A 26,148-nucleotide genomic window follows, 5' to 3' on the forward strand; every position below is an offset into this window, starting at 1 on the left:
AGAAATACTGTAATCATGTTCCTAAAATTTAACTATCAGCATTTGATATAAACATATAAAATTTTCAACTTTTTGCAAGAAAAAATTATTTGTACAGACAGCCTTGCTTTGGGTGCTCATCACATCCACACTTAAAAATAAGATTTCACTTACAAGGACCTTAAAATGAGATACAGCTGTACAAGCTGTTTGCAATTAAGAGCCATTAAGGGCAGCCACACTGCTGCAGGTCTGAATATGATTCCTGTATTATTACAAGTGTAATGATATATAATCCCTTCGCAGATGGATTTTACAGCAACTACTAGGGGGCTTGTTTATTTACTGGCAATCTTCCAAGTGAAGTTCTTAGTTGTGGCATAAGCAGTAACCCTTCACTTAGCAACACCAGTAGCCACAGCAATAATTCATATAAAAGATTATGTAAATTAGTATCAAAAATACATACAGTTTGTTTAAGAAACAAAAGAAAAGGGGCAAAAGTTGTCTGGTTTATCCAGAGTCCTTAGTGTGACCAACTGGAAGAAACTGTCTGATTAAAAGAAATACTGATCTGAGATACTGTGACTGTAACAAATTGCTTGTCTTTGACTTAATTTAAATTGAAAACCATCAGTAATACATTTTACATATCCTTCCAAAGCAAGATGAATCACTCTTGTTATTTTTAACTCAGGCTTCTATGCTTCTTTCACCTACCTCCATTACTAAAGTACAAGGGTGACTCCCTGTTTGACTCCCTCACCTTTCTTGTTTTGAACATTTTCTGCAGCATCAGGTGTCTGCACCCCAGCTTTGTACTGCATGAAATGTTATAATGGACAAGCCAACTTAAACCATCTTAATCTGTGCTACTGAGAACAAACCCCCCACACTGTACTGCTTTAAACTGAACACATCTGAAAAGAAAAAAAAAAATTAGTATCCCCTTCCACAGCAAGTTCATTTCTTCACTCTGAAAGCTCTCTTATCTTTGCCCTGCACTTTCCATTTCTAAATATTAGCCATGGGGAGCAAAGGAGGGACAGAATGACAATTTTTAGCAATGAATACCATCCATATCTCAGCAGGGCTCGTAACATGACAAACACAAAGGAAGAGGTAAGGGAATGGGAACCTTCAATCACCAATCTGGATTGTTAGAAAAGACTCAACAACACAGAAACAACACAGCACAACTGCAGATATCAAAGCAGCATCATTCTATTCATATGGCTACAAAGTGACTGATGTTATTAACAAAAAAACATTAACTTTCATAAAATCATCAAATATCCTTAGCTGGAAAGGACCCACAAGGACCCTCGAGTCCAACTGGTGGCCATGCACAGGACACCCCAGGAATCACACCATGTTCCTGAGAGCATTGTCCAAATACCTCTGGAACTCTGTCAGGCTTGGTGCTGTGACCACCTCCCTGGGGAGCTGTTCCAGTGCCCAGCCAGCCTCTGGGTGAAGAACCTTTTTCTGATATCCAACTTAAACCTCCCTTACCATTCCCTCTGGAATGATCTCTCCCATTTAAAAATGCATTCAGGCCCACTTTGTTGAGCCCTTTAAGAGGGCCAGGCCCTCTTAAAGAGATCATTTTCTGTGACTGATAAAGATAGCAAGGGTTTACATAAAATCAAATTAAATAAAACTCTGAAACAGAGCATATCTTAGCAACATATAGCAGAAGAAAAAGACAGAAAACAATAAATTTTAAAATTTCAAGAATCATCAAAGTCCAACTCCTGGCTCTGCACATGACAGCCCAAGAACCAGAGCATTTGCCTGAGAGCATTGTCCAAATGCCTCTCATGGTCTGACTGCCTGCTTGGATGAGCTCGTCTCCAGCCTGGCTGTGTGGTGAGCTCTGCCTCATCCTAACAAACAACCCTTGCTCCAGCATCATCATCTTCCCCACTTACCTCAGGCATCTAAGGATGTATTCACCTCATTTCTATAAACTCTACTTGCAGCTGCAATTGTCAGTGTTCCTCCTATAAACACAGTTCATTATCTCACAGTGTAACATTTCCTTTTCACACTGGCTTTTGGCTTAATTTTTTTTCTTTAGGTTTCTTTCTCCATGTGCCCATCTCTGGAGACCTATGACTTTACCACAGCATCTTCCTATCATGTTGCTGCCCAACAACTCTGAAGCAGGAAGACCACTTTGTAAAGTAAAATGAATACTGGTTTTATTTAAAGGGCAAACATTTGACAAATCTTAAACATTAGCAAAGATTCTTTTCCTCAGCCATGATCTCTGACACTACTGAACTGTTCAAGCGGCTTCTCTTTTCAGAAAACAGCCAAAATTCACATAAGCCAAGACAGACTTTTTAAACAGTTTGTAACAATCAGATGTATTTCCAGTATTTTTAAACACAATGCACTTCAGTGTATTTCCCTAGGAAACATCCTCTGACTAAATGAAAAAAAAATAGGAAAAAGCTTTTCAGAACATGATCTCTGCTTTTTTTTCAACATCATTTGCATTAGCTTAGCATCAGAAAAAACCCCTCAGATAAACAAATAATCTTTATGCACAAACCAAAATTAGCAATGAAGGATTTGGGATAAAAACAGGCTGTATAATAATGTAAACACAGTCATTCTAGAGGAGCTAGTTTAGCTTTTGTGGTAATGTTCCTTTAGCAAAGGAAAAACACATATATTAATGACAAGGTATTCGTTCCTTATGCCATTCTCTCCTACTTAAATTTATACACACATGCCAGTGAAATGCACTGAGGTAAAAAGCTACATATTTACTGAAGCACTAGTGGATTACATGTTGGAAAATTGCTGCAATTAAGGGCTGGCTCCTCGTTTCACACAAAATTTACCCTCTCAACAATACAGTGGAGATATATTGACTTAAAATAGCTGGGAATTTGATCCTGGCATATTACCACTATTTATAAACATTAATATAAATACTTCTACATTCAAAAGTTTGCCCACCAGCAGCCAAACAGTACAATTTAAAAAGAAAAAAGAAAAAAGAAAAATAAGCAACAACAAACCACAAAAAAAACCCAAACACAAAAAAACCCAAACCAAAACAAAACAAAAACCAAACAAACCCAAAAAACCACCAAAATCCCCCAAAATGCAACACAAAAACCCCAAATCCTTGCATTTCCAGGTAAGTCTGTTAAGACTGTATGAAAGTGTATTTAATCTTTGTATTCCTATATAAGTAGAAAAGGCCAACATTTAACTTTTAGACAGTTACTCTTCTTTTGGTAAAATAGACAGCTCCTAAACTCATCTACTCTCAGAGACTCAGTTCAGCTTGCTTTAAGTCAGAATCATAAATCAGTTAGATGAAAACACCAACATCCTCACCTTTCCTTCAGATCTCTAAAAACTGGAAACTCTAGGTTTTAGTAAACCCACTTGCTAGAAGTTTAAAGCAATACCACTTTGTATAAAACCTCTAGCACAGCTGTTTCCATTAAGATGAAGCTGTAGAAAAAAATGGTGTGACGACCAAAAAATGTAGATGCTCACAAGGAAGGCAGCAGTTTTACACAGCCTGTTGGAACACCTTCCTCTGCTAAAGGAAAGCCTTTCCTTTCCAGTCATCTGGTGTGCTGCAAGGTATTCTCATAGGAACCTGGCAACAGATTACCCTGCCAACACACCATACTTTTAGAGTACTGAACTCTTCTGCATGAGCGTGAATAGACATGCACAGCTTAAATTTCACTCAGCAATGCTGGTAATCTGAGAAATTTATTGAGTCTGAGTGAGGTTACTTTCCACAAAGCATAGAGATGCCTAGTACAAGCTGTATCATCACTACCCAAGTGTTCTCAAACTACTTGCCCTGAATTTTCATACTATAAAATTTTAGATCTTTTCATACCACAAATATCTAAAAAGATCCAATTTACCTAAGTCACTCTACTGACTGTTATACATCCCCAAGCCCAACAAGACTTCAGCTGGAGAGGACCTTAAGTTCCAATTTTTTTTTTCTTTTTTAAGTCAGTACAACAGCATACGACACACCAGACAGAAGCATACACAGTGTGCAAAAGCCCTTCTGTGTACACACTAAAAGCCACCACAGGGACATAAACCCTCTGCACAGTCCTACATTTTTCTAGAAAAAAAGGTATGAACTACATAAAAAGACTTTTATATATTCTTGGATCACTACAATTCTGTGATTCTGAAATGTTTTGCTTCAGAGAAGTTATTTTGCTAAATGACTACACTGCAGCTCCAAAGACAGCAAAGTAGTTTGTTTGTGTCAGTTCTGTGTCATTAAGCAGCAAGTTCAGATACATCCATCTTACACACTAGTTAAAATAGTGTAGACAGGTTGCCAAACTTCATTTTTGTATCAAACAGTTGTTTTTCTTTCCTTTTTAACTTCTTCCTTTTCCAAATTAAAATCAACAACCAAAAAAAAGACACTGCTTTCTTACTGCCATTTGATCATCCTACAGATGCTGAAATCCCTCATGGACTCCCCTTTCTCTCCCCTGCCCCTTCCAAGACAGCCAAGTGCTTCTACAGCAGTATTTGGCAAATAGTTTGGCATTCTAATTAAGACTGCTTGAGCATAAACTGTGTTCCAAAATATTTGTCATCTCTTTTCTTTAAAATTTCTAAGTTGAAATTAATAAAATATTAGTAATATTTCAGGGAAATATTAAATACAATAAAAGGAGATCTGGCACTAGGTATAGCCATTTCCTCTGAAACTTGCAATTAAGATTGCTTTAAGTAAATTACTGCAAGAAAAAGTCCACCCCAGATGCCATGTCTCATACATATTAACATGTTAGCTCTCATCAACAGCCACTGCTTCACTCAAACACCAACATTTCCCTCTGACTGAAAAGTAATTCACTTACCTTGTGTCTGCATTTAAGTACAACGCCATAGGCTCCTGAAACAGAGAAGATGAGAGCTAAGCCATCTCAAAGCAGAAAAAAAAATTAAAAGTGGCAAGATAAAACAGTGTTCAGCAACGTTCTAACTATAGAAGCAGCATTGCTCCCAGTATTATTATTCAGAACTTACATATACAAGTACTAAATCTCTGTACACCGAAACAATTTCATAAAAACTGCTCAAGAGTAAATGGATTTTAAAACACTGACTTTTTTTTTTTAAAAAATACTCTTGCAGGTAAGTTTGATAACTTGCATCTCCCTAGTACCACCAATGAGAAATCAATACATTAAAGTTTTAAAAGGAAAAAAACCCCAAAAGCACAAAAGAACTCCAAGCCCCCACAAAACTGTTCTATTTCTCCTCCCTTCCTATCAGCTTCCAAACTCCTTCATCCATCTGACACAGAAATTAGCCAGAAGCTACAGAAAATAAACACATACAAGAAAAATTTTGCAGTTGGTAACTCATTATCATCTAAGTCAAATCTATAAAATTCTAATTAATCTTTTATGAAGATACTACTTACCTTCACCTACAACCCCAAGGATCTCAAATTTATTCATCACATTACCAATATTAGGAATCTTCATCAAGACAAATTCCTCTTACGGTGAGAGCCACAAAACATGGCACAAATGGGACCGACTGAAGATTTTGCAAAAGGCAGCTGTGAAAAGGCTCTTGGGAAAAAAACTTCCACCTTGATCAATCAGACTTCTCACACCCTCTTTTAATTTCTAGGCAATCAATAGCTTCCTGGGGAAAGAACAGAAAATAACATAATTAGAAGTTTGATTTACTTCACTAAGAGAAAGCAATGGTACACAGACATCACACCAGTTTAGTCTAACAATTTTAACAGACAATTAATTTACTTCTACATTTTATGATCAGGAGAGCTTAGCAGGTAAAATGGACAGAACCCACTGACACCATACATCTGACACAACAGCTGGCCTTGTAATCCCATACACAGGATGTCTATTGCAATAATAACTAACTGGCATAAAGTAATTTTCTACAGAACAGAGGCAAAAAAAAATGTTGTCAGGAACTACCTCAGTAAGCAAAAATAAGCTTATAATTATTTATGGTCCACTTGGTGTATGTTGACAGCTAGGTACAGAAACAAATTTGGTTTAGTTAATTTCTTGTTTGTCCACTGTAATGATAAAAAGGCTATGGCAGAAAGAACACTCTACAGGAGAAAATAGCTTTCTACTAGTATTTTCTGTGATTATTAAGAAAAAAATTAAAGGAAATTAATTTGCTAAACTGACTAGGAATGAGATTTTAAAATTATTTCCATTATCAACTTATTTAAGTAATGTGATAAACAGAAAAAAATGTCTTCAAAGGGTTTTTTCAATGCTCCCCAAACACTGAAGTAATTTTTCAAATTAAGCAACTATACACAGGGTAAGGAACAAAGGTTTTTTGGCTGTTTTTGGCTTACCCCTACTCTGCTATTCTCTTAGAAGTTTGATTTTATTAATTCAGACTGCATTTGCTCCCTTAATATTAAAGGCATATATTCCATATTCAAAAATGGGGAAAGAAAAACTCTCAACTGGTTTCACCATGAATTGGAAATATATTATCTTTACAATTCAGTGACTTAAGGACAGACCTACTCATGAAGAACGGGATGGCAGGATGGAAGTGAATACATTTAATTAAGTTATGTGTAATGGGTGAGTGTGACCCAATAATGCTGGGTTCAGCTCACACAAATGGGATGTCACTGTAAGCCAGGGGTGCTGGCCAAAAGCCCAGTGCTGACCAGGTCATACACAACAAAAGGACAAGCCAAGGGTGGAGGAGAATCACAATGACATTTGCTTCAGCAAGACGCAGGCAGATCATGTGGGGAGGGGTTGTTACTTTAGAAACAACTCCGGAGTTAATCAACCACAGTGATTTGGAAATAAAGCAGTGAGTTGCAAATTAAAGGGATAGTTAGGATTTTCTGCTTTGCTTTTGTTTTTTAGAAAAAGCTGCCCAGTCCTTTATTAATTATTTCAGTGGTTTAATTTACTGTTTTAATTAATCAATTTTTTCTTCACTGGTGAATTGTACAAAACACTCTTTCCTTTCCCTTCCCATATGTTCTCCTCCTATTTCATTTGGCATCTCCTCACAAAAGCCTTTTTGCTGTTTGTCCAGACTTTCTGGTTACACTAACGAACTTCAAAAAATGAGGTCCTAGAAAAACAGGAGCATCTGCTCAGCTGCACCCATCAACATGAGAACAGAGCCCACACTGAGCTGCTTCAGCTTTCTACTGGAACAGGCTGGTGCCAGGCACAGGGTGCAGCTGCCTGTCCCGTGCTGCAGCTGAGTGACAGAAATACTGCTACAGAGACCTTGAAACAACCACTAGTGCCACCATAATGCAAGGGAGACACAACAAAACTGGTCAGCCTAGTTCAGAACAGCAAAATTACTTGCCAGAAAGAAAGGAAAAGACAGAAAACATATATTGTTTTCTATCAGCACTATTCAGTAACATCACCAAATCTGTTACTTCAGCTCCCAACATGATTCACTGACAAGTCCTTCCAGAAATTAGTTTGTGATAAATTGATTACTTATCTGCAAATGTTATCACTGTACACTCTCATTCTGCCCAAAAGTGTACACAGTACTTCCTAGATATATGAAGAAACAGTAAAGAAACTTACAAGATAATGTACCAAAAGCTCAAGAAGAAATTAAGATGCAGTTTCCTTTGTCCCTCATGCATAATTCCTAAATTTCTCATAAACTACTTAAAGCTATGCAGGCCTGCAGCTTGTGACCCACTATTTTTATTTTCAGTTCTGCAAGTTTATTCAGTATGAATTCTATTTTTTTTTTTTTTTTTATTGGGAACAAAGGTTAGACTTGCAAGCAGCTAATCTTCGTTTCTGAAATCCCCCAGCTAGGGAGGCTGTGGATCCCCAACCCCAGCAGTGTTAAAGGCCAGGCTGGATAAGGCCTTGAGCATCCTGCCTAGTGGGAGGTGTTCCTGCACATGGCAGAGAGGGCTGGGAGAAGATGATCTTTAAGGTCCCTTCTAACTCTTAAAATTCTATGATATTCAATACTGTACCTCTTCTCCCCACTGATCACATATCATCTTCCTTTTCACTTTCAATTAGAAGAGCCACAGAAAGCTGATCCCCTGAATTCATAGCACCTAGAGAAGCATTTGCACGTAATTCCTTAAAGATAAAACCCTGTCAACTCAGTGATTTTCACTCACCATTAGTGACACAATTCAGCTGGCCCAAAGAAACACACAATCCAGCTTCCCTAAATCTCCCCAAAGTGCATCTTGACTGACTGACATCCCAGGTAACACAGATGCACACAGGGGGACTCCCAAAAGCAAACTGCACTCGAGTGACCCCCTCCTTTACACTAGCTCCAGGCAGCTTTGTGCCAAATTCTGCTGAGGGCACTTTATGAGAACTTAATCTTGAAATTAAAAGGAAAGCTAGTAAAAGACAGCTAGTGGCACCCAGCAGTAGTATGGATTCATACCCAAACACTTTTTGCCCCAACTCTCTTTTGCCTCAAACTGGGCTATAATTCAAACGTTAGTGAAGTCAGACTAGTTAAACCCATTTACTCTCTAGACAAAATTTATATGCTTATTTGAGATCTTTGCCTTCAAAAGCTGCTGAAAGATTAAAATCAAGCTGCTAAAAATATTTGTTCAGTGGCAGTACCCTTTGTTTGGGATTCTCCTGTTTTTCAAAAGGCACTGGCCTTGTTAAGATTTTTTGATAACCACTGATTCTTGCAGGGAATCTGGTAACATGAACTCAAAACTCCATGAATGACACAGAGTATTATGAATGTCAGAGTGAGTAACTGTAATAACAAAAACAATGAAAAACACCTAGAAGTTTAAACAAAAGCTTAAAAAAAGCAGAAGCTTAAACAAAAACTAATTTCAATAAAGTTATCCACAGCAAGAATTACTTTATTCTGTAATTTAGTGAGGACAGGCTGGATTCTTTCAAGCTGAACACTGGAAATAGCAAGGAAAACCTTAGCTAATACAAAGAAAACCTAACAGCTGCCACAGCTTCATTCTTTGCACTGAGTGCCACACTGTTTTGTTTTCCTAAGTTGCTTGCTGGCTAGAATAACCCTTGCAGAAGTGCAAACAAGGCCATAATTTACCTATCAAAGGCTCTCAGTATGGAAATAGCAGTCATTCTCCTAATACATCCCTTTCTAATGCAGTCAGATTCACAGCACATCAACAATTTATTAATTAAATGGACAGACCTCTGAGATGCTCTCAACATCACCATGATATTCTACAAAACACAGAGCCAACTCAGCAAAATGAAACGTCATGAGATGAACAAGAAAAAAATAGTTTTATTTAATCCAGAAGTGTAATAGTGTGAGACTTTAATAGAAAAGTAGCTGTTCTGCAATAGCATGTCAGGCTTACACGTAAATCCCAGAAAACATACAAACACTTTCAAAATGAGCATACAGAATACTACAGCATTATGGTACCTGATCATGTGAATTGAAATTAAAGCAGTGGGGAAAAACCCCAGCTTTTTCATAACTCCTTTTCCCTCCAGGAAATTCTTGCATTAAGAATTCTAGTGCATCACCCAAAAGCATGAGAATTAAACTCATGCTCACTCACTCAACCCAAAGCCTCAATTGTAAGTAGAAATGCTGTTCTTTATTTCATAATCATCAACATCTGTGTGGAGAGAGAAGCACTTTTTACAGAGTTAGATTTTAGCAGAGACAGTGAGAATTATGAAACACATGAGGTAGATGTTTGGCTTCACAAAATGTAGAGAAGTAAAACTGTTCTAGAAATACAGTTAAATTTGTACATCTTCATCTTGAAAATCAAGTATTCAGTTAATTTCATTTATCATGACAGAATGCAATCTGCATCCTGCTGAACTTAGTTACAAACTTCTGACTTCAAAGTCATCCATGAGCTCTTAAACAAGCTTCTTGCCAGCAGATAATACACCCCTCTTGCTATTCTAAAACAAGAAGTAAATTTAATTTGTTTTATTTATTATGTTTACCCACCAAGAGGCCACAACTAGGAATTTCTAGAGGCTCGTTTACATTTTCCTCTGTGCATTAACAAAACAGCAGATTCCTACACAAATGTAAAGAACTTATACCATCCCATCTTTGATGGTTATGCATTAATGCACACCCTGGCATGTCTTCTGTCAAACAAGGTACAGGGATGAAAGAAGCGTTAACCACTTCTGTTAGCAATGATGCATCATTCAGCACCTTGACTTCTCCTCCCCAATATACACGCAGCTCTATTCATTGAGGTTTTCCAGGAAAACCCTAGTTAGAGCTACAAACATCCAATTCAGTGTTATAGCAGTAAACACAAGTGACAGGGCAAAGAAAATAGGTGAGATTTTTTTTTTCTGGATTTATTGATCCAGAGGAATGTGTCAGGTTCACTACGACAAATTACTGATCATGAAGAAAAAAATCAGTATATGAAAAGCTGTAAAGAGGAAATGAGCAGTAACATTCTGACTTAAGGAATGGAGAGAAAAATAATCCAATCATACTCCTAGTGACATTGTATCAATCTTGCTCCATAATTTGGAAAAAAAGATACCACATTATTTTCCATTTTATGGAGGGACAGTAGACCTTCTAAATGAAATAAGCTTCTGGAGAAAGAGCCGTCAAGATTTCACAATATGAAGAAATCCACAACAAGGAAGTTGAAAAAAGAAAAAGCTGAAGAGATAAAAAGCAACAAGAACTTAACAATTATAGCAAGCCATTTTTCATACTCGAAACTTCAATCTATCCTCCTCTGCTCATAAGAAAAAATTAGGAATGAAAACAGCTGGTGAAAATAAATACAAAATTTAGAAAGCTGTCAAAGTTGAACAAATTATATAAAAGCTAAACACTAAGGTTCCTTGCACAGGCCCACAGATTTTAAAACTCAACTCCAGAAAGCTTTTCTTGACATTACTAATATCAGCATTTGACCCTGACTTCACCATTGCTGGTTTTTGAAGAATTTGCTTGGGATTTTTTTGGTTTTGAGTTTTTTAATAGCTGTTGATACACTGAAACCTGAATGATATACATTATACAATGAAGGCATCATCACTTAACTGGCCTAAAGGCAACAGACCTCCATGGCCACAGGGCCAGGAGTGCATGGGGGAAGAACCTGAACAAAGTTCCCATCCTGTAGCAAGCAAACAACTAGAAAAAGGGTGAATCAGTTCCCAACTACTCAAGATACCTGTCTGGCTAGATTCCTAAAGGAAAACTGAGCTTGAAGGCCAGGACAGAAATAACGATTTGGTTTGTTTTATCTTGTTCTATGAGTGCTCTTTTTTTTTTTTTTTTTTTTTGTATCCAAGTACAGATTCAAAAATAAATTCAGCTCATCCTAGATATATGAACTAAATTCACTTCTCTGAGTTAAAACACAGGATTCACGATCTTCCCTAACAGCTGTGGCCAACTCAAAAAGAGTGGGTGCTTAGCAGGATGCTTCTAAGACCATACTGACAAATAAGCAGACTGATTATGAAAGCACTGAGCACAAAAGCAGCTCCCATGAGTCATAACGGGAGGACAGGAAAGATAATTTTGCTTCCATTTTAGTCTTGCTCTCCAGTAAGAACCTTAACAAGTGAGTCTGCCGTGGGTGTGACAGCTCCTTACGCAGCTGACGCCGGCCTTGGCGCATGCTGGGTGGGCCTCACTGTACCTGTGGCAGCTCTGAAGGAAAATCATCAGTGTGCAGAGGATAAAACTCTCAACAGCAACCTGGGAAACCCAAAGCCTTTGCAGTTTCTTCTGGCACAAGGCACCTGACACTTTACACTTTCATTTCTATCCAACACAAGTGCCCAACATTTGTAGTTGAAGTAAAAGCACACTTTGGCTTAGTGATATATTCTTAGGCAAAGAGAAGGAATTTTTTTTTTAAGATAATAGAAGGTTTTATTTTGTGACAGAATAGCTTGCTGGGGAAGAAGCTAATATTTTTTTATCTGACACAATATTTGTAGTGGTCTCCTTGGAAGTTGCTTCTTGATTTTAATCTTTCCTCCTCTCTTCTCAGAACACCAGTCTCCAGTAATATCCTATATTAATTTGTCATGTTGCCTATGATTTAGTTCCATATTATTTTTGACAATCTGCCATGGACTTTAAATCCTCAATATAATATTACAAAATAATATTACAGACATTTTCTCATCTTTAGAAGTACCCAAAAAAAGCTGCTATGTTGAGTTACATATCAGGACTCTCTTTGCAGCTAATTCCAATGTTTAAAAATATAGACTTAGAAATAATAATAAGGAAAAAAAAAAAAGGCACGAGGGCAGAGGGTGTTCCTGTCCAAGAAAAGAACAATACATTCTCTTGAAGGGGACATGTAAGAAGCAGCCAGTCAGCTGGAGGTGTGCTCTGAAGCCTGAGCTCAGCAGGGCAGCTGTGGGAAGAGTTGGCCTCCCCAGTGTGCCCATCACGCTCCGGGTCCCTGGCATCCGCTGGCACCGCGCGGCTCCTCCCCAAGGACAGCAGCCGCTGCCCTGCCATGCTGGCAGCAGACAAAACAACACTTGCAGAAGTCCTGGCCACTTCAGAAAAAGTCCTCTGATGCATTCTTAACTGGATCAGCCACTGAATCTTTCATACGTGCACACACAAAGCATGCTGGTGATTTAGTGAGACTGAAATTCTGCTAATCTGACAAAGTTCCCCCCTCCTTCCAACCCAGATTGTCTTCATTGTTCTAAAAATAACTTCCATTCACATTCTAAAAGTCAGATGTTCCTCTCTGCACTGTATTTGGCTGAAATGGATCTTTCTCATAAGAGTACAGAAAAGTAAAGGTGAATAAAAAGTATTTATAAATAGCAAATGAATGCTGAAACTAAATTCTGTGGGCATTCTCATGCAGATCAAAACAACTGCAATGACTACTCTTCTTGTAATCTTCAAGCACATAATTAAATACAGATGACTGGTACACTATCTGAACCAAACAGGAAAAAAAAAACCCAAAAAAACAACCCAAGAAATCCCTTTTTCCTTGAAAAAGGCACACCAAATACATAGAACAAACAGAAGTATGAGGCAGGGAACTCAAAACTTAGTACTAAATTAATAAAATACAATACATACAAATGAACAGAACTACATTCTACACTATAAAATTATCATTGATTCTTCATGCATTTTCCAAGGAAATAATTAGAAACACTTTATTTAATTAATAATGATCCACCTTATACAACATTAACTCTGAAAAGAATGCCATCAAAAGTTTTTAAAAAACCAACAAAAAGAAGCTACTCAACAACTAATGGTCCTAAGACAGGTCATTTCAAGAATAAATTCATATTAGTGTGCAAGAGAACATTTAAAGAAATAACTCGATTTATCATAGGGTCTTGTGTCACTAAAGTGATTAAAAGTGATTAAAATATGCAATGGACAAATAGTGTGCAGGGGGGTTTTGTGCAGGAGTGCTGGAGGATTTTGTAATTTTTTTTTTTTTTTTTTTTTTTTTTTTTTTAGTTTTTACTTATTTTAATTAGAAAAGGACTCTCTAATTCCATCAATCTCAAAGCAGATTGGTTAAAAATACCCAAGGAAATTAAAATCTATAGAAACATCTCTCCATATGAAGTTTTATCTGAATTTGAAGATGTTACTATTATTTCAATGTTTGAAACTCTATTACAAGGTATTTGCTCCAGTTTTACCAGCTAGGCATTCAACTGAGTATGATTAATAACAGAAGTGTATCAATGTGCTTATTTTACACATCACAGTTGGGTTTTTTTTAAGATGTCTATTACCAGAGTAACTGAACACTAACCATGTGTGAATTCAAGGTGATTTTTCCTATGCTTTCTAGCTGGAAAAAAAACCTATTAAACTTACACAGGTGAATAAATCAATTAAGTAAAACCCAAGTCAAGAAGACTAATCTCCAAAGTGGCTCAGACTGCATTAAGAGGTTATGATCACCACACAATAAGATGAAGTCCAATAAAAAAGAATCACATACCAGATGAAGAGAAAAAAACCTCAACCAACTAATAATTCCCCTAAACATTATCTGTTAATTGTTAACTGTTATTAATATAACAACTTATTAACGTAAGCTTGAAGCAGAGGATAAAAGCTTAGTGTTCTGGAATGCCCCACCACAGAACCAGCAGCAGCAGTGCATCATGTACTACAGACAATTTGAGGGAGGACTCTGAACACTAAACTGAAAACTCCGAAATAAAGTTTGTGTTCAATGCAAATCCACTGCAGAGAAAGTACAGCAACAGTGCTGACTTGTCAGGACAGATGTCCTCATGCTGAGCCACCTAGAACACCGGCAGGTAGGGGAACTTCAGTTTGCTAAATTACTGCAAACATTTTTGGAAGATATATTAAGGTGACCAACTCAATTTGCAATATGTGCAAGCAATCTTCAGTAGGGAAAAAAAAAAAGCAGAGAAACAAAAGCACAGATTTAATTTGTAATCTTTAAATAAATAAAACTTTATTATACTACCCCTCCCCTGTCCAGTCAAGGACACAGATATGGAATTGGCTGGCTGGATGCAGCCAGAGAGTTGTGGTCAATGGCTCCATGTTCCAGTTGGTGATGAGTGGTGTTCCTCAGGGCTCTGTCCTGAGTCCAGTGCACTTTAATACCTTTATCACTGACACAGACAGTGAGATTGAGTGACCTCAGCAAGTTTACAGATGACATGAAGCTGAGTGGTACAGCTGACACAACAAAAGAACAAGACAATGTCCAGAGGGACCTGGAAAAACTTGATGAGTGGGCCCATGAGAACCTCATGAAATTCAACAACCCCAGGGGCAAGGTGCTGCACCTGGGTCAGGGCAAACCCAGACAGGACTGTGGGGCTGTGAGAAGAAGTCACTGAGAGCAGCACTGCAGAGAAGGACATGGAATTCCCGTGGATGAAAAGCTGGATGTGAGCCAGCAGCGTGCAGCAAAAGCAGCCCAGCCAGGAGGTCGAGGGAGGGGATTCTGCCACTGCAGTCTGTCCACATGAGACCCCAGCTGTGGCGTCCTCAGCACACGAGAAACGTGAACATACTGGAGCAGGCCACACACAAAGATGGCCAGAGGGCTGGAGCACGTTTCCTACAGACAAGCTGAGAGAGCTGGGGCTGTTCAGCATGGAAAAGACCCTGGGAGAGGGGATGGAATAGGGTGGTCACTGAGGTCCCTTCCAACCCAAGCCCTTTGTGATGCTCTGAGGAGCTGAGCAGACAGAGCGACTTTGGTGACAGTGGACAGCCAAGGTCAACCTCCCACGGATTCCTAGTTGTAGAGATATAATCATGATGATGTTGTCTTTTCCTCTCCTGCTTATTTCAACTGTTAGTTGCATTCTTAGGTCTTGTCTTTAATTAGATGTTAAGCTCTTTGATGAGGAAACTTTTTGCTATGTTGAAGGCCTCCGGTGGTGTTATAAAATAACTAAGATATAATGTTTGAAACCATGCTATGGTAATGGTTCTTTGCATGAAGAGCATGCCATGGTAAAATATAAGTTTTAAGGTAAGTGAAAGTCTTACAGAAAACTCAGGAAAAAAAATTAAAAAAAAAACTAGGAGGCAATTTGATTCATTTCTGGAAATGGGATGTGGTAATACTTTATTATTTTTTGATAATAAACCATGTCATTTCAATGCCAGCTTCTATAATCACTTTAAGCAAAATAAATGAAGTAATAGCTCCTCTTCCAATTTCAGCCTAGTGTAGTGGTTTCCTTTTTTCAGTTAAAAGAAAGAAAAGGAAAATATTCTAAACCTCACATAACACAAAAAACTGTCTTCATAATTAAAAGTACAAACATTCAGACTAACTTTCTTAATACAAATGCAGTCTGTACTTGCTGTATACCTTCATTGACCACCATTAATACACTGGTAAAACATTCATATCCAATGAATTTTGCTTAATTAGTATTTTTGTCCACACTATTAATCTGACAAAAATGTCTCTAAAGTAATTTGAGTTTACCACTGAAGGCATGAACTACACCCCCCCACAAAAATAAATAAAAGGTAAAAGGATATTATTTACAGCTTAATATAAAGAGAATAATCATTCAGGTTAGAAGCTTAGGTATCAATGGAAAAATATTTAAACATAAGTAGGAAATGGCAGCTACATGGCCTTTCTCCCACAGACAAAGGCAAGCTAAGCAGAGTGTCTCTTGCTACCCTGACAGCTTCTTCCTTGAGAGATTCCCATGACAGCAAAAGCATGTCTGGATATGTAAGTGACCCAAAGGAGGACCTGAAAAACAGGTCCTGAGAAAAAGGACATACATCTAAACAGTAAATAATGTTGGCCGACCTACCAGAAGAAAGGTAATAAAAAAACCTCATAATCCTAATTTTCATCCTTCATTTGTTTTTCTATCCTTTGAGTCTTCCAAGTTTAATTATGGAGTGTGGAGGGTGGGAGGAGGAGAAGGGAAAAAAGAGGGAAGGCAATGCTCCTGGCAAAGGGCAAGAAGGGTGGGTGAGGGAGGAAGAGAAGGGAAACTACTGCAGGGAGTCACAAGGGAACACAGTAAAAGACTGGCATATGGAGAAGTGCTGAAATGAAAGAAGAAAACAAAATTCTAAGGACAAGATGCTCGAGGCATGAGCAATGAGTTCATCGTGATATTTGAGATTTATATTAGTTTATAAAAAAATACAGACTTGCAGCATCCAAAAGTCAATATTTGCATAACTGACTTTCTTGTTTCTTATATATCTAGTCACTTCTTGTACAAACAGCCTTCTAATATTCCGGGAAATAAAAGTAACTTGGGACATATGAATGCAGAAAAATACACCCAGAAAAATATTGTCATTCATTTCCTGCAAAAGTAAAAACTGAAAAAATAAGGGCTGGCAACAATATAGGGCATACCATGTCTCAGAGGGTTAAATAGAATTTCCCACATTTCAATTATACCTACTGACAAAGACTGCTAGGGAGATGCTGAGGTGAAAGACTCTAAATCAAAGATGAAACAGCTGTCTTTTGCTTGCAAGTAAGCTGTACAGAACCATATGCATATATTGGCAGGCTTGAATATTGGTCATCAAGGAACTAGATGGATGCATAGCAAGACATTTCCTCAGCCACCACCACAGGCAGCAATGACAGAGCAGCAGCACACTGAGCCCAGACTAACCCAGCACATCCAACCCAAGCAGCCACTGCTCAGCAGGCAGGGAGACAACAGCAAGATTACAGTTTTAACTGCACCACATCACTTCTTTCCACTAATGTTCTCTTTGTGCCTTGCTAACATTAGAAGAATAATCTCCACCTTCCTTTGGAATCCAGATAGAATGGGTGATATGCTATTTGCTCAGACAAAAAGGCAGAAATAATTCTTGTAATCTCTTTTGGATTATACCACTTTCTTTGTTGCTAAGGCTACATATTAAACCAATTCAAATGCAAGTTTAACATTTAGGACTTTTTGTGGTGCTAGATATGCATTCTTTGTTCCCCTCCACTAAGATGTCAAAAAGCCCAAACAAACACAACCCACCAAAACACCAATTTACAGAGCTGAACACCTACTGTGGGAAAGAGATTCTTCTAATATATAGGAGTCATCCCTCCACAGCCGCAATGAAGAGAGCTAAAAGACAATCAAGTCTTTTAAAGAGTCTCCCTCCTGAGCAGAAATTTCAAATACAGATGTTAAATTAATTTCACAGCCTATTTTCATCCATTTTTCAACTGATCAAAATACTTTGTAGTTTAGAATAACAATTTCTCTGCTTGCATGGTCAGATATTTTTAAAAAACAAAATACTTTCCAAATAATTTGCACAACATTTTGCAATAAAATGCAGCTCAAGTACTTTTTCCCACTGTAAGGTATTTACTAGACTGCAGTAATTCTCTTAACACTTTTAAAGCTTGAAACACACCTTCGTTGAATGCTATGAGTCAGTTTTAATGACAGTGTTATGTTCTATTGCTCTGTAGCTTATGCAAGAGAATGAATTTGCATTAAGTACCCAACTTTAGAAGCCACCTTCTCTTCTCCTTTGTTAATACTGAATAAAGGTAAAAAAAGCCTATATTCTCTGCTTGCTTTCTTATTGTTTTAAAAGAATAAACCTAGTTAGCTGCCTGTAGTGTAAAATGGACATAACATTTGTTATTGTCACTCTATGAATATGGGGGGGTGGTGTTGTTGTTGTTTGGGGTTTTTTCCAGAAAGCCAGAACACAGAAAAAAAGTGTAAAAATTTTCTACTTTAGTAGTATTTCAGAAGTTTAAACTACTTCTGCATGAAAACTAACAGTTAACTTCAGAAGAAGGAAGGAATATAAAACAGTCTAAAATGCTAATTCAAGGGAGGGGGGAAAATGAGGGAGCAAAAAGACTATCATTAGGGTGGGGGTGTGCAACACATTTGTCTTCTTCAAGAAATTCAGCAAGAAAAAGTTATAACACAACATCTCTTTCCAATATGGATCTTTTAGTCCAGACAATGGTCCAGTTTTATTATGCTTTTATTTCATTTGCTTTGTCCTCTCATTTAAAAGTTCCCCAACTCCTCACTCACCCCCCTCCCCCAGCACAGTACCTCATACTTATGTTGGGGTATTTGGGGAAATTTTTTTGTTCTTTTCTGGTTTTCAACAAGATTACACTTCACTCAGCTCACCAAATCGAGGGTTTGGCCAATTTCACTGAAGATAAGACTGGCAAATTTTTAACTGGTTCTCATGCAAACTGATGCCCAAAATTCCTTGCAAATACCCTTGCTACACAGACATACAAGGTCAAATATTTCTCTCTTATCTCTGCAGATTATATATATATACACACACAGAGAAATGTACATATGTGTGCACCTACTTCTAATGACAGGGGACAAAGTCCTTCGTCCAGAAAATGTAATTGCTTAGAAGTTCAATTAAATGACCACCTTTCTTGTCTTTATGAAAAGTAATTGGGAATTAAACGGATTACCTTTTGTACTCTTTCTACTTTCTAGAAATGAATCATACTTGAGCCAAAAGCTTCACTGAAATCATAACTTACTCTCTTTTTAGCACTTTTAAACAGATCCTAGATTCCCAAGCAAAAGGTAATTTACTTCCTATTTTTAGTCTAAGTTCACATGGTAAACTTACAAAAATTAAGAAATGGTCTGATGGACATCATCCTCCATGGCTGGAAGATCTCCTATAAAAGGCTATGCTATTACAGTAACAAATGAGATTTTTGCATTGCAAAAAAAGCCCCAAGAAAACCAGATTTCTCATACACCAGTGAACTGAAAGACTGATACAGACCACTGCTTTCTGAAAGCTCTACACAGAAAACACTTGCAAAATAAAGCAACTCCTTGGACTGAAGAAATTATATGCTTCACAAACCTGTAGAGACAGCAGCTGATGAATTAACAAAGGACCGTCACCCACATGAGGGTAAAGCAGATATGTGGATCACGCTTTGCCCAGGATATTGGAGAACAATGTTCACTTTTATGAAACACCTGTAAGGAAAATGTCAACTGTCTCCAGCACTAAAAGAGTCAATTTCTCAAAATAGCCGGTCTGTCATTATTGCCATGAGATGTGAACACAAATTATCCTGCCATTTTTATTAATTTGCAAGTAAAAACAGAGGCAAAATCCAATACCATTCTGATCTTGTTTGGGGGTGTGAGGAGGAGGTATCAGCTCTTTTCTTTTACTTATGTAAAAGCAAGCCTTCTTTTTTTTTTTCCTTCTCTTAGAAGAACTTCTCCATATAGTACTTGAATCTGCTCCAATAACAAACTCTCAATTCATTTCAGAAATATATTCTAGCTCTTGAAGTTCAATTAATTGGGGGGAAGGGGGGAGGAATCCATCATCACATTTTCCAACTATTAGAAACTTGTTTCTTGGCAAGCTGAGAACTTGGCCAACTGAGAACTTAAATAATTTTGTACCCTTAACTCCAGTGGCAGTGAAATGCAATGATCTTACTTCTAGTTCAGCCTCAAAGCAGCAGTAGCAGCTGAGTAACACCAGAAATAGAACATGGAATGCAGTTAACTTCAGGCTTTTTGAAAGTCTCCTCAGCACACATTAACACATCAAGCGAGATAAAGGTTAATGAAATATGCACAGATATTCACACTGCAAACAAAAGCAACTATTTTAAGCCTGATGAAAGTGTTGATGGACTTTCTCTAAGATTATGTTCATTTATGTTCAGTGTATAGTTTTATTAATAACTAAAAACTATAATGTCAAATGCCATTCTTAGGAAGACAAATACATTTGCACCAAAACCCTGAATCAATGAGATCTGGCAAAACTCGACTCCAAAAGCAGAAGTAAAAGACTTCTTATCTCCACACAGTTTTTAAATGCAGCATGCCATCAAAAATAGTTTGCATCCTCTTCTTTCATATGAGAAAAGGGAAATCCCCTCCCAAGACACAGTACAGAAGCAAGATCTCCTCAAAGCTGTTTGAAAACTGGTGTCTGCTTGAGGAAAATACTGAAATAAATGTTTAGTAAAAAGAAATACTATTTAACCCCATCTGAAGTATCCAATTCAAATGGGAAAACATTAAAACTTTCAGAGTTCAATAATATAGGTGACTATAGAGGTTTAAGCATACTAAACACTTGTTTAACTTGTAACAGAGGCACTGTCAAGGGCCCACTAGGCAAATACAATTCATACTAAAACTCAGGGCTAATTTAGTTGGTGTCCTTTTAGCAGTTCTTTGCCCAATTTATATTTATCCTGTTTAGTTTATGTAAACTGTTTGGACACTGAATGTGCCAGCTTGAATTTGGCAAGGAAAACATGCTTTTACTATGTAGAGCCTGATTTATTTTCATTTCTATCTCATTAGTTAAAAATAAGTGTTGTGATGGGAGATTTAAGCTAAATGAAAAATCAAGACCTTCACCAGTAATATTTATACCATGTTTTAAGAAATAAAGAATATTTTTTTCAGAAGTCTACTGCTATGAGAAGTCAAATTCATCTAGTACTGAAACAATTATAGTAAATAATATTATGCTTTATAGTAAGATTAGGTAAACTACTTAGAAGAAGTGTACAAACCAAAGCCACCACAACACAAAACATCAGCCACTGGTGGTGTGTTCCAATCAATACCCAGGCATGCCACTAGAGAATTCCCTATCCTCAGTACAGCATCTACTCCCTACCAAAGTACATTGCCATGCTGTCCTTACTCACAGAACTTTGACAACAGAAGGAAAACAAAAGGGAAAAAATCCACAACAACAACAGCAAGCAACAAAAACAACAACAAAACCACACACACACAAAAACCCACTGACCACACAAAAACCTCCAAGACTACTTCAGTTTTTCTTCTGGATATAATCCAAATCAACTTTTGAGGTGATAAAAATTTTCCACCCTCAAAGAAATCTTCACACAATGAGTGTCACGTACTCTGCACATAAATCATCAAGAGAACACTGAGGGTTGCCAGCAAAAGACCACGGAGGAGCAAAGGACTCCTCTGTCACTAGAGGCTCTAATGTTTATTAAACTCACACACGAATGAAGCCAAAACCTTGACAAGCCTTCAATTAACACCAACCAATTAACTTTCACATAGCAACTCAAGAAAACAGGAAATAAGAACACAAGGCTGTAGTTCTCTGCATTGCCTTCCCAGTCCCATGTCCTACTAGGGTATAACCTCCTTTTTTTTTCCTGCAGTAAAGAAAAACAGCTTCCAAAACCTGGCTCAGAGGAGCCATAAAATCTTAATTTTCCTTCCAGAAAGTTACCTTAAAGGCAAAATATAAACAGAAGGTTTGGGTAGTGGGAATAAAACAGTGGTAGTCCTAGAGTACCTTTAGAGATACTGTCCAATCTAATCTCGTGTCATCCCTACACAACAGATAACAATCCATCATTTCAGTAAAATAGCGACGCACATCTTCCTCACGGCAAACCAGGAAATTCTTTCTAGATCTGGCAGTGAGACCACACCAGAGAAATGTCAATGTTCCAAGGACACCTTCACCAGGAGTAAAACAATTACCTACACTCATGCCTGTAACCACAATACTGAGCTTCAACAGCTCACCTGAACTGAAAAGAGAAGAAAACTCAGATAAGAGATTTTACAGCTGAAAGAAACAAATCAACATTTCTAAAGGTTCAGTTTCCAGCAAAGCTACACCTCCACTGAGCTGCTCTTTCAACAAGTAACTTAGATCAGTTTGCTTTTCAACACTCATGGGTTATTTGGCATCAGTATGTAAACCAGTTACAACCAAACATACTCCCTTAATCAAAAATCTTCATCTTTATAATACATAATTTGATTCACTGGAAAGCACTAACCAATTTATTTACCAGCTTCTAAACACTCATATATGAAATTGCAAGTATCAGATTTCATACAATAAACTCCTGACACCATATAACCTATCAGGCAGTAGAAGCAAAGATGTAAGAAGTTCCAGATACATCAACAGAGTGTCAGCATCCAGAAACACACCATTTTGTATACATACAGTGTATATTTTTATACACACACATATATATTTATAAAGACATACACATACTATGTCTTGTACACAGTAGGAAGAAAACGTAATATGAGAGAAAATGTAAAGAAACTTTTGTCTTTGAGAATGTGTCCTTGGCAGACCTATAACCATACCCAGACTGTGGAAAAAAACCCTGGTTTCCAGAAGTGAGCAGCAGATCTATGAAGAAGGAGACGCACTAGATTAGAACTACAGAAGACGTGGCTGGAAGGGAGTAGAAGAGCACACAGGCTGCTCTGCTCTAGTTCAGAATAGGACAAAGTCAGTCAGACTGCTCAGGACTCAGGCTATAATCCTTATTGTGAAGCATTTTGAACAAGACAAATTAGAACAACTTGATGACAGATGTGCTTCAACTGCAGTATCCAGAGCAAAAAAAAAAAAAAGCAATAACACCAGAAACAACAACAACAAAACCTGTATCACATTTACAGCATAAATCAGCAATGACAAGAAAACAATTCAAACAACACTGAAATTAAATCAACAAATTTAAGAGTGCAAGGATGAGCAGATAAAAATTCAACAGTCTCAAGGGAAAGTCTGTACTAAACATGAGTTAAGACAAAGCACATTCAACTACCCAAAGCTTGCTATTTTTCGCTGGTAGGATGTTTTTTAGTTGTTGGCACTGCCTCCCAATATCAAACCAACCTACTATAATATGCCTATATTAACAAAACTGAAGCCTACAAAAGTACTTCTAAGTTTCATTCCATTTCATCCTCTTAACTGCTTGTCTAATGGCACACAATTAGTTTTGAAAAATCTCTAAAGGAAAATCAAGGGTTTTTTCTCTGCAGTGAACTGGAGCCTCATCTATTTTCTTTAGCGTCATGCTGGCTGATTAGCTTCTTTTTTTGCACTCAGGTAAGACCTCAGTAGTCAACTGGGAACCTCCTGAACTCTGCAAATCGAGATACAGAAATTACCATTCTAAAAGCCCTGTGCTTTCTTAGTTTCTCCTGTTTAAATGAGGTCAGTACATAAAAAATGTGTTCTAGAAGGAGAAGCTAGGGTCCAGGTGAGTTGAATAATCAAAAGAGATAATAGAGATTGTGAGATGCTTTCTCAGGTGTTCCCCCATTGCTAGCAAGGCTTCCAAAGAACTTGCAGCTCAACCCATCTGAATAACCCATGACAGAAATGGATGACTGGAAATTCTGCATGCAGATTTTTAAAGCCTGTGCTTTCAACAGGTCCAAGAAAAATAATCTGCCTTCAGTATTTTCATGCTGGTCTATCAAAAAGAAGGAAAAAAAAAAGGATTATGATTTAAAATAACTTAATTGCCCAAACAATAACTGTACTGAGGGACTACAATCAACTAAATTCATAGGTACACTAAGCAAAAGGCAATGACAAAGTTTCAAGAGAACAGATGATATTTTGCAAGACATATGGTATTTATTTTTATACATTAGTCATACAATAATACTACAGCCCTAATTTTTCTTTGAAATAGCACAGTATTTTTTGTTGAGGGGTACTGCTGATATTAATTTTGTACAGTTTACCTTTTTTTTTTGCAGTTACAAAATGACTGAGTGCAATTTTCAAATAATGAACATACTATACATGGAAAGGAACATCCAGCATACACACAGGTGTGTAGAGCACCCTTGAAAAAAGAACAATCCTTAAAAAAAACTACTATTGAATTCAGAGAAGCAAAAAAAAAAAAAATCCAAATGCAAACACATGCCAATTTTTGAGTAGCTCTTATCTTTTCAATAAAATCTAGCAAAAATCTCATTATACATGAAATACCAACAAATAAGTACCTTTGGATTGCTGTAATGACTGTAGGCAAAAAGGCACTCAGTAATATCAGCAACAGATTCCATCTGAACTTTAATATATCCTTGTTGACTTCATCTAAGTGAAAAGTGTTCCAAGACCCTACAATTTTTAATATTTCATTTTTTAATATGAGAAAATGTGATAGAACATATCCCCTTTCTCAGTTTATGCAGGTTTTGGCTAAAACCGACATCATTCTAACAGTAATTTAAAGGACATTTATTTATTTAATTAAAATTAACTCTCAAGTTAATTAAACAGATTTTTGGGTGAGGGTGTTTACCTATGTAAATTTTCAGTAAATTTTTTCATGTTGTAACCTTTGTTATTTGCCCTCCTCTTTCTCCAACATATTTTCCAGTTAAAGTTCTTCAGGGCTCTACTATATGAAAACTTCCACATAGCATCAAAAATAACAATGGGAAAATATTCTCTCTTCCTTAAAGGAAAAGTAAAAATAAATATCCTCCTAAAAGCCCTTATCCTGAATCAAGGCAGAAAATCTAATAAAAATGTATGAACCTTGCAGACACAGGAAACAGCGTTTGTTGGTTTGTGTGAGCAGCCCTTGCAGGGGTCAGCCCCCTCAGAGAGAAGACAACAGATCCTGGCTGAGGCTGCAGCATTAAGAAATGGTGACTTTGATGGCAGGCCCAGCATGTGCTTAAAGAGTAAAACACCCTAATATTATATTATGGTGTTTGAGCATGGATTTATTGTTATCCTTACTGTTAAAGCCTGTGAAGTGCACCACAGGTTTTGCATTCACACAATGGAACAGAATAGAAAATCAAGACTAACAAAAGTAAGTGTCCACAAATATTTGTGAGACAATACTGAAATGTTTCAGGATACAACCAGATGCTCAATTCTAGCTGCTCCTGATCCAGATAAAGTTGTCTGCAAATCCAAGCATCCACAGCTGATTACAAATCCCTATTTCTACCACCTCTACCAGTCCAGGATCAAAAACCAGTTCTAGTTTAAAAGTTTTTATACAAATCTACTTTACTTGTTTACATACAACTTTTTTTTTTTTAAGAAGAAATCCCCACACTTATTTAAATAAGACACTTATTTAGCTGTTTTCTCTGAAATTAGATACTACTTCCAGAAACCTTTGCAATAATCCTACTATATTCATTTTTTCAGTACAGAAGATTTTACACAATGAGAGTAGAGAGCAGAGGGTTTTTTGTTTCGTTTTTTTCTTTGTCTGTTTTTGTTTTGTTGGTTTTGTTTTTTTAAATCTGCTCTCCCTTTAGGCCACTATCACAGCAGGCTCAAGGGGACACTCCAGAGCAGCTTTGCCATCTGGATTCCAGGTTGCCAAATTATTAATGCTCTTTCAAACAATGACTCCAAGCAAAGTCAACAAACCTTTTCCAGAATCCTGCCACTGTTTTCTCTTGCTAGATGACAATTCCAGCCTCATGTCAGCAAAGACAATTCACAGAGCAAGCTACCAGAATACATGGATTCTCACACATCTCTTCTTACCCTAGCCTAGGTTAACATGTTAAGATTTCACACTACAAAGTTGGAAGATTGTCTTACTCTGTATCTAACAGAGCTGACTAAGTCTGTCCTGTATCACTAACAGATTAGCAGCATAACAAATTTTTTTTCGCAGCACAGCAATCACAATGGTAAAAGTTTTACCTGTTGTGTAACAGGTAAACAAAAAGAAAAATTCATTGCTTGTGTTCCAATGCAACAGAGATTAGCTTGAAAAAAGATTGAGAAAGACAGAAGCTCTTTTAAAAAGCAATAAACATACCTATTTTTTTAACAGCTGCAAATGTGTTT

The 26,148-nt window shown here is 37.2% G+C and overlaps 1 protein-coding gene across 3 annotated transcripts in view; it reads right to left on the reverse strand.

The window, feature by feature from the left end:
• Window positions 1-26,148, reverse strand: part of CDKL5 (cyclin dependent kinase like 5) — a 124,777-nt gene that overhangs the window by 70,624 nt on the left and 28,005 nt on the right. For all 3 annotated transcript variants that reach the window (XM_064407581.1, XM_064407579.1, XM_064407580.1), the window contains exons 2-3: window positions 5,435-5,664; window positions 4,866-4,900 (exon numbers count right to left, since the gene is read on the reverse strand). In XM_064407581.1, coding sequence (XP_064263651.1) covers window positions 4,866-4,900; window positions 5,435-5,498 — 99 coding nt within the window. In that variant the 5' untranslated portion in view covers window positions 5,499-5,664. The remainder of the gene's footprint in view (window positions 1-4,865; window positions 4,901-5,434; window positions 5,665-26,148) is intronic.

The sequence above is a fragment of the Passer domesticus genome, chromosome 2 (assembly GCF_036417665.1).
Source record: "Passer domesticus isolate bPasDom1 chromosome 2, bPasDom1.hap1, whole genome shotgun sequence".
Classification (NCBI taxonomy): domain Eukaryota; kingdom Metazoa; phylum Chordata; class Aves; order Passeriformes; family Passeridae; genus Passer; species Passer domesticus.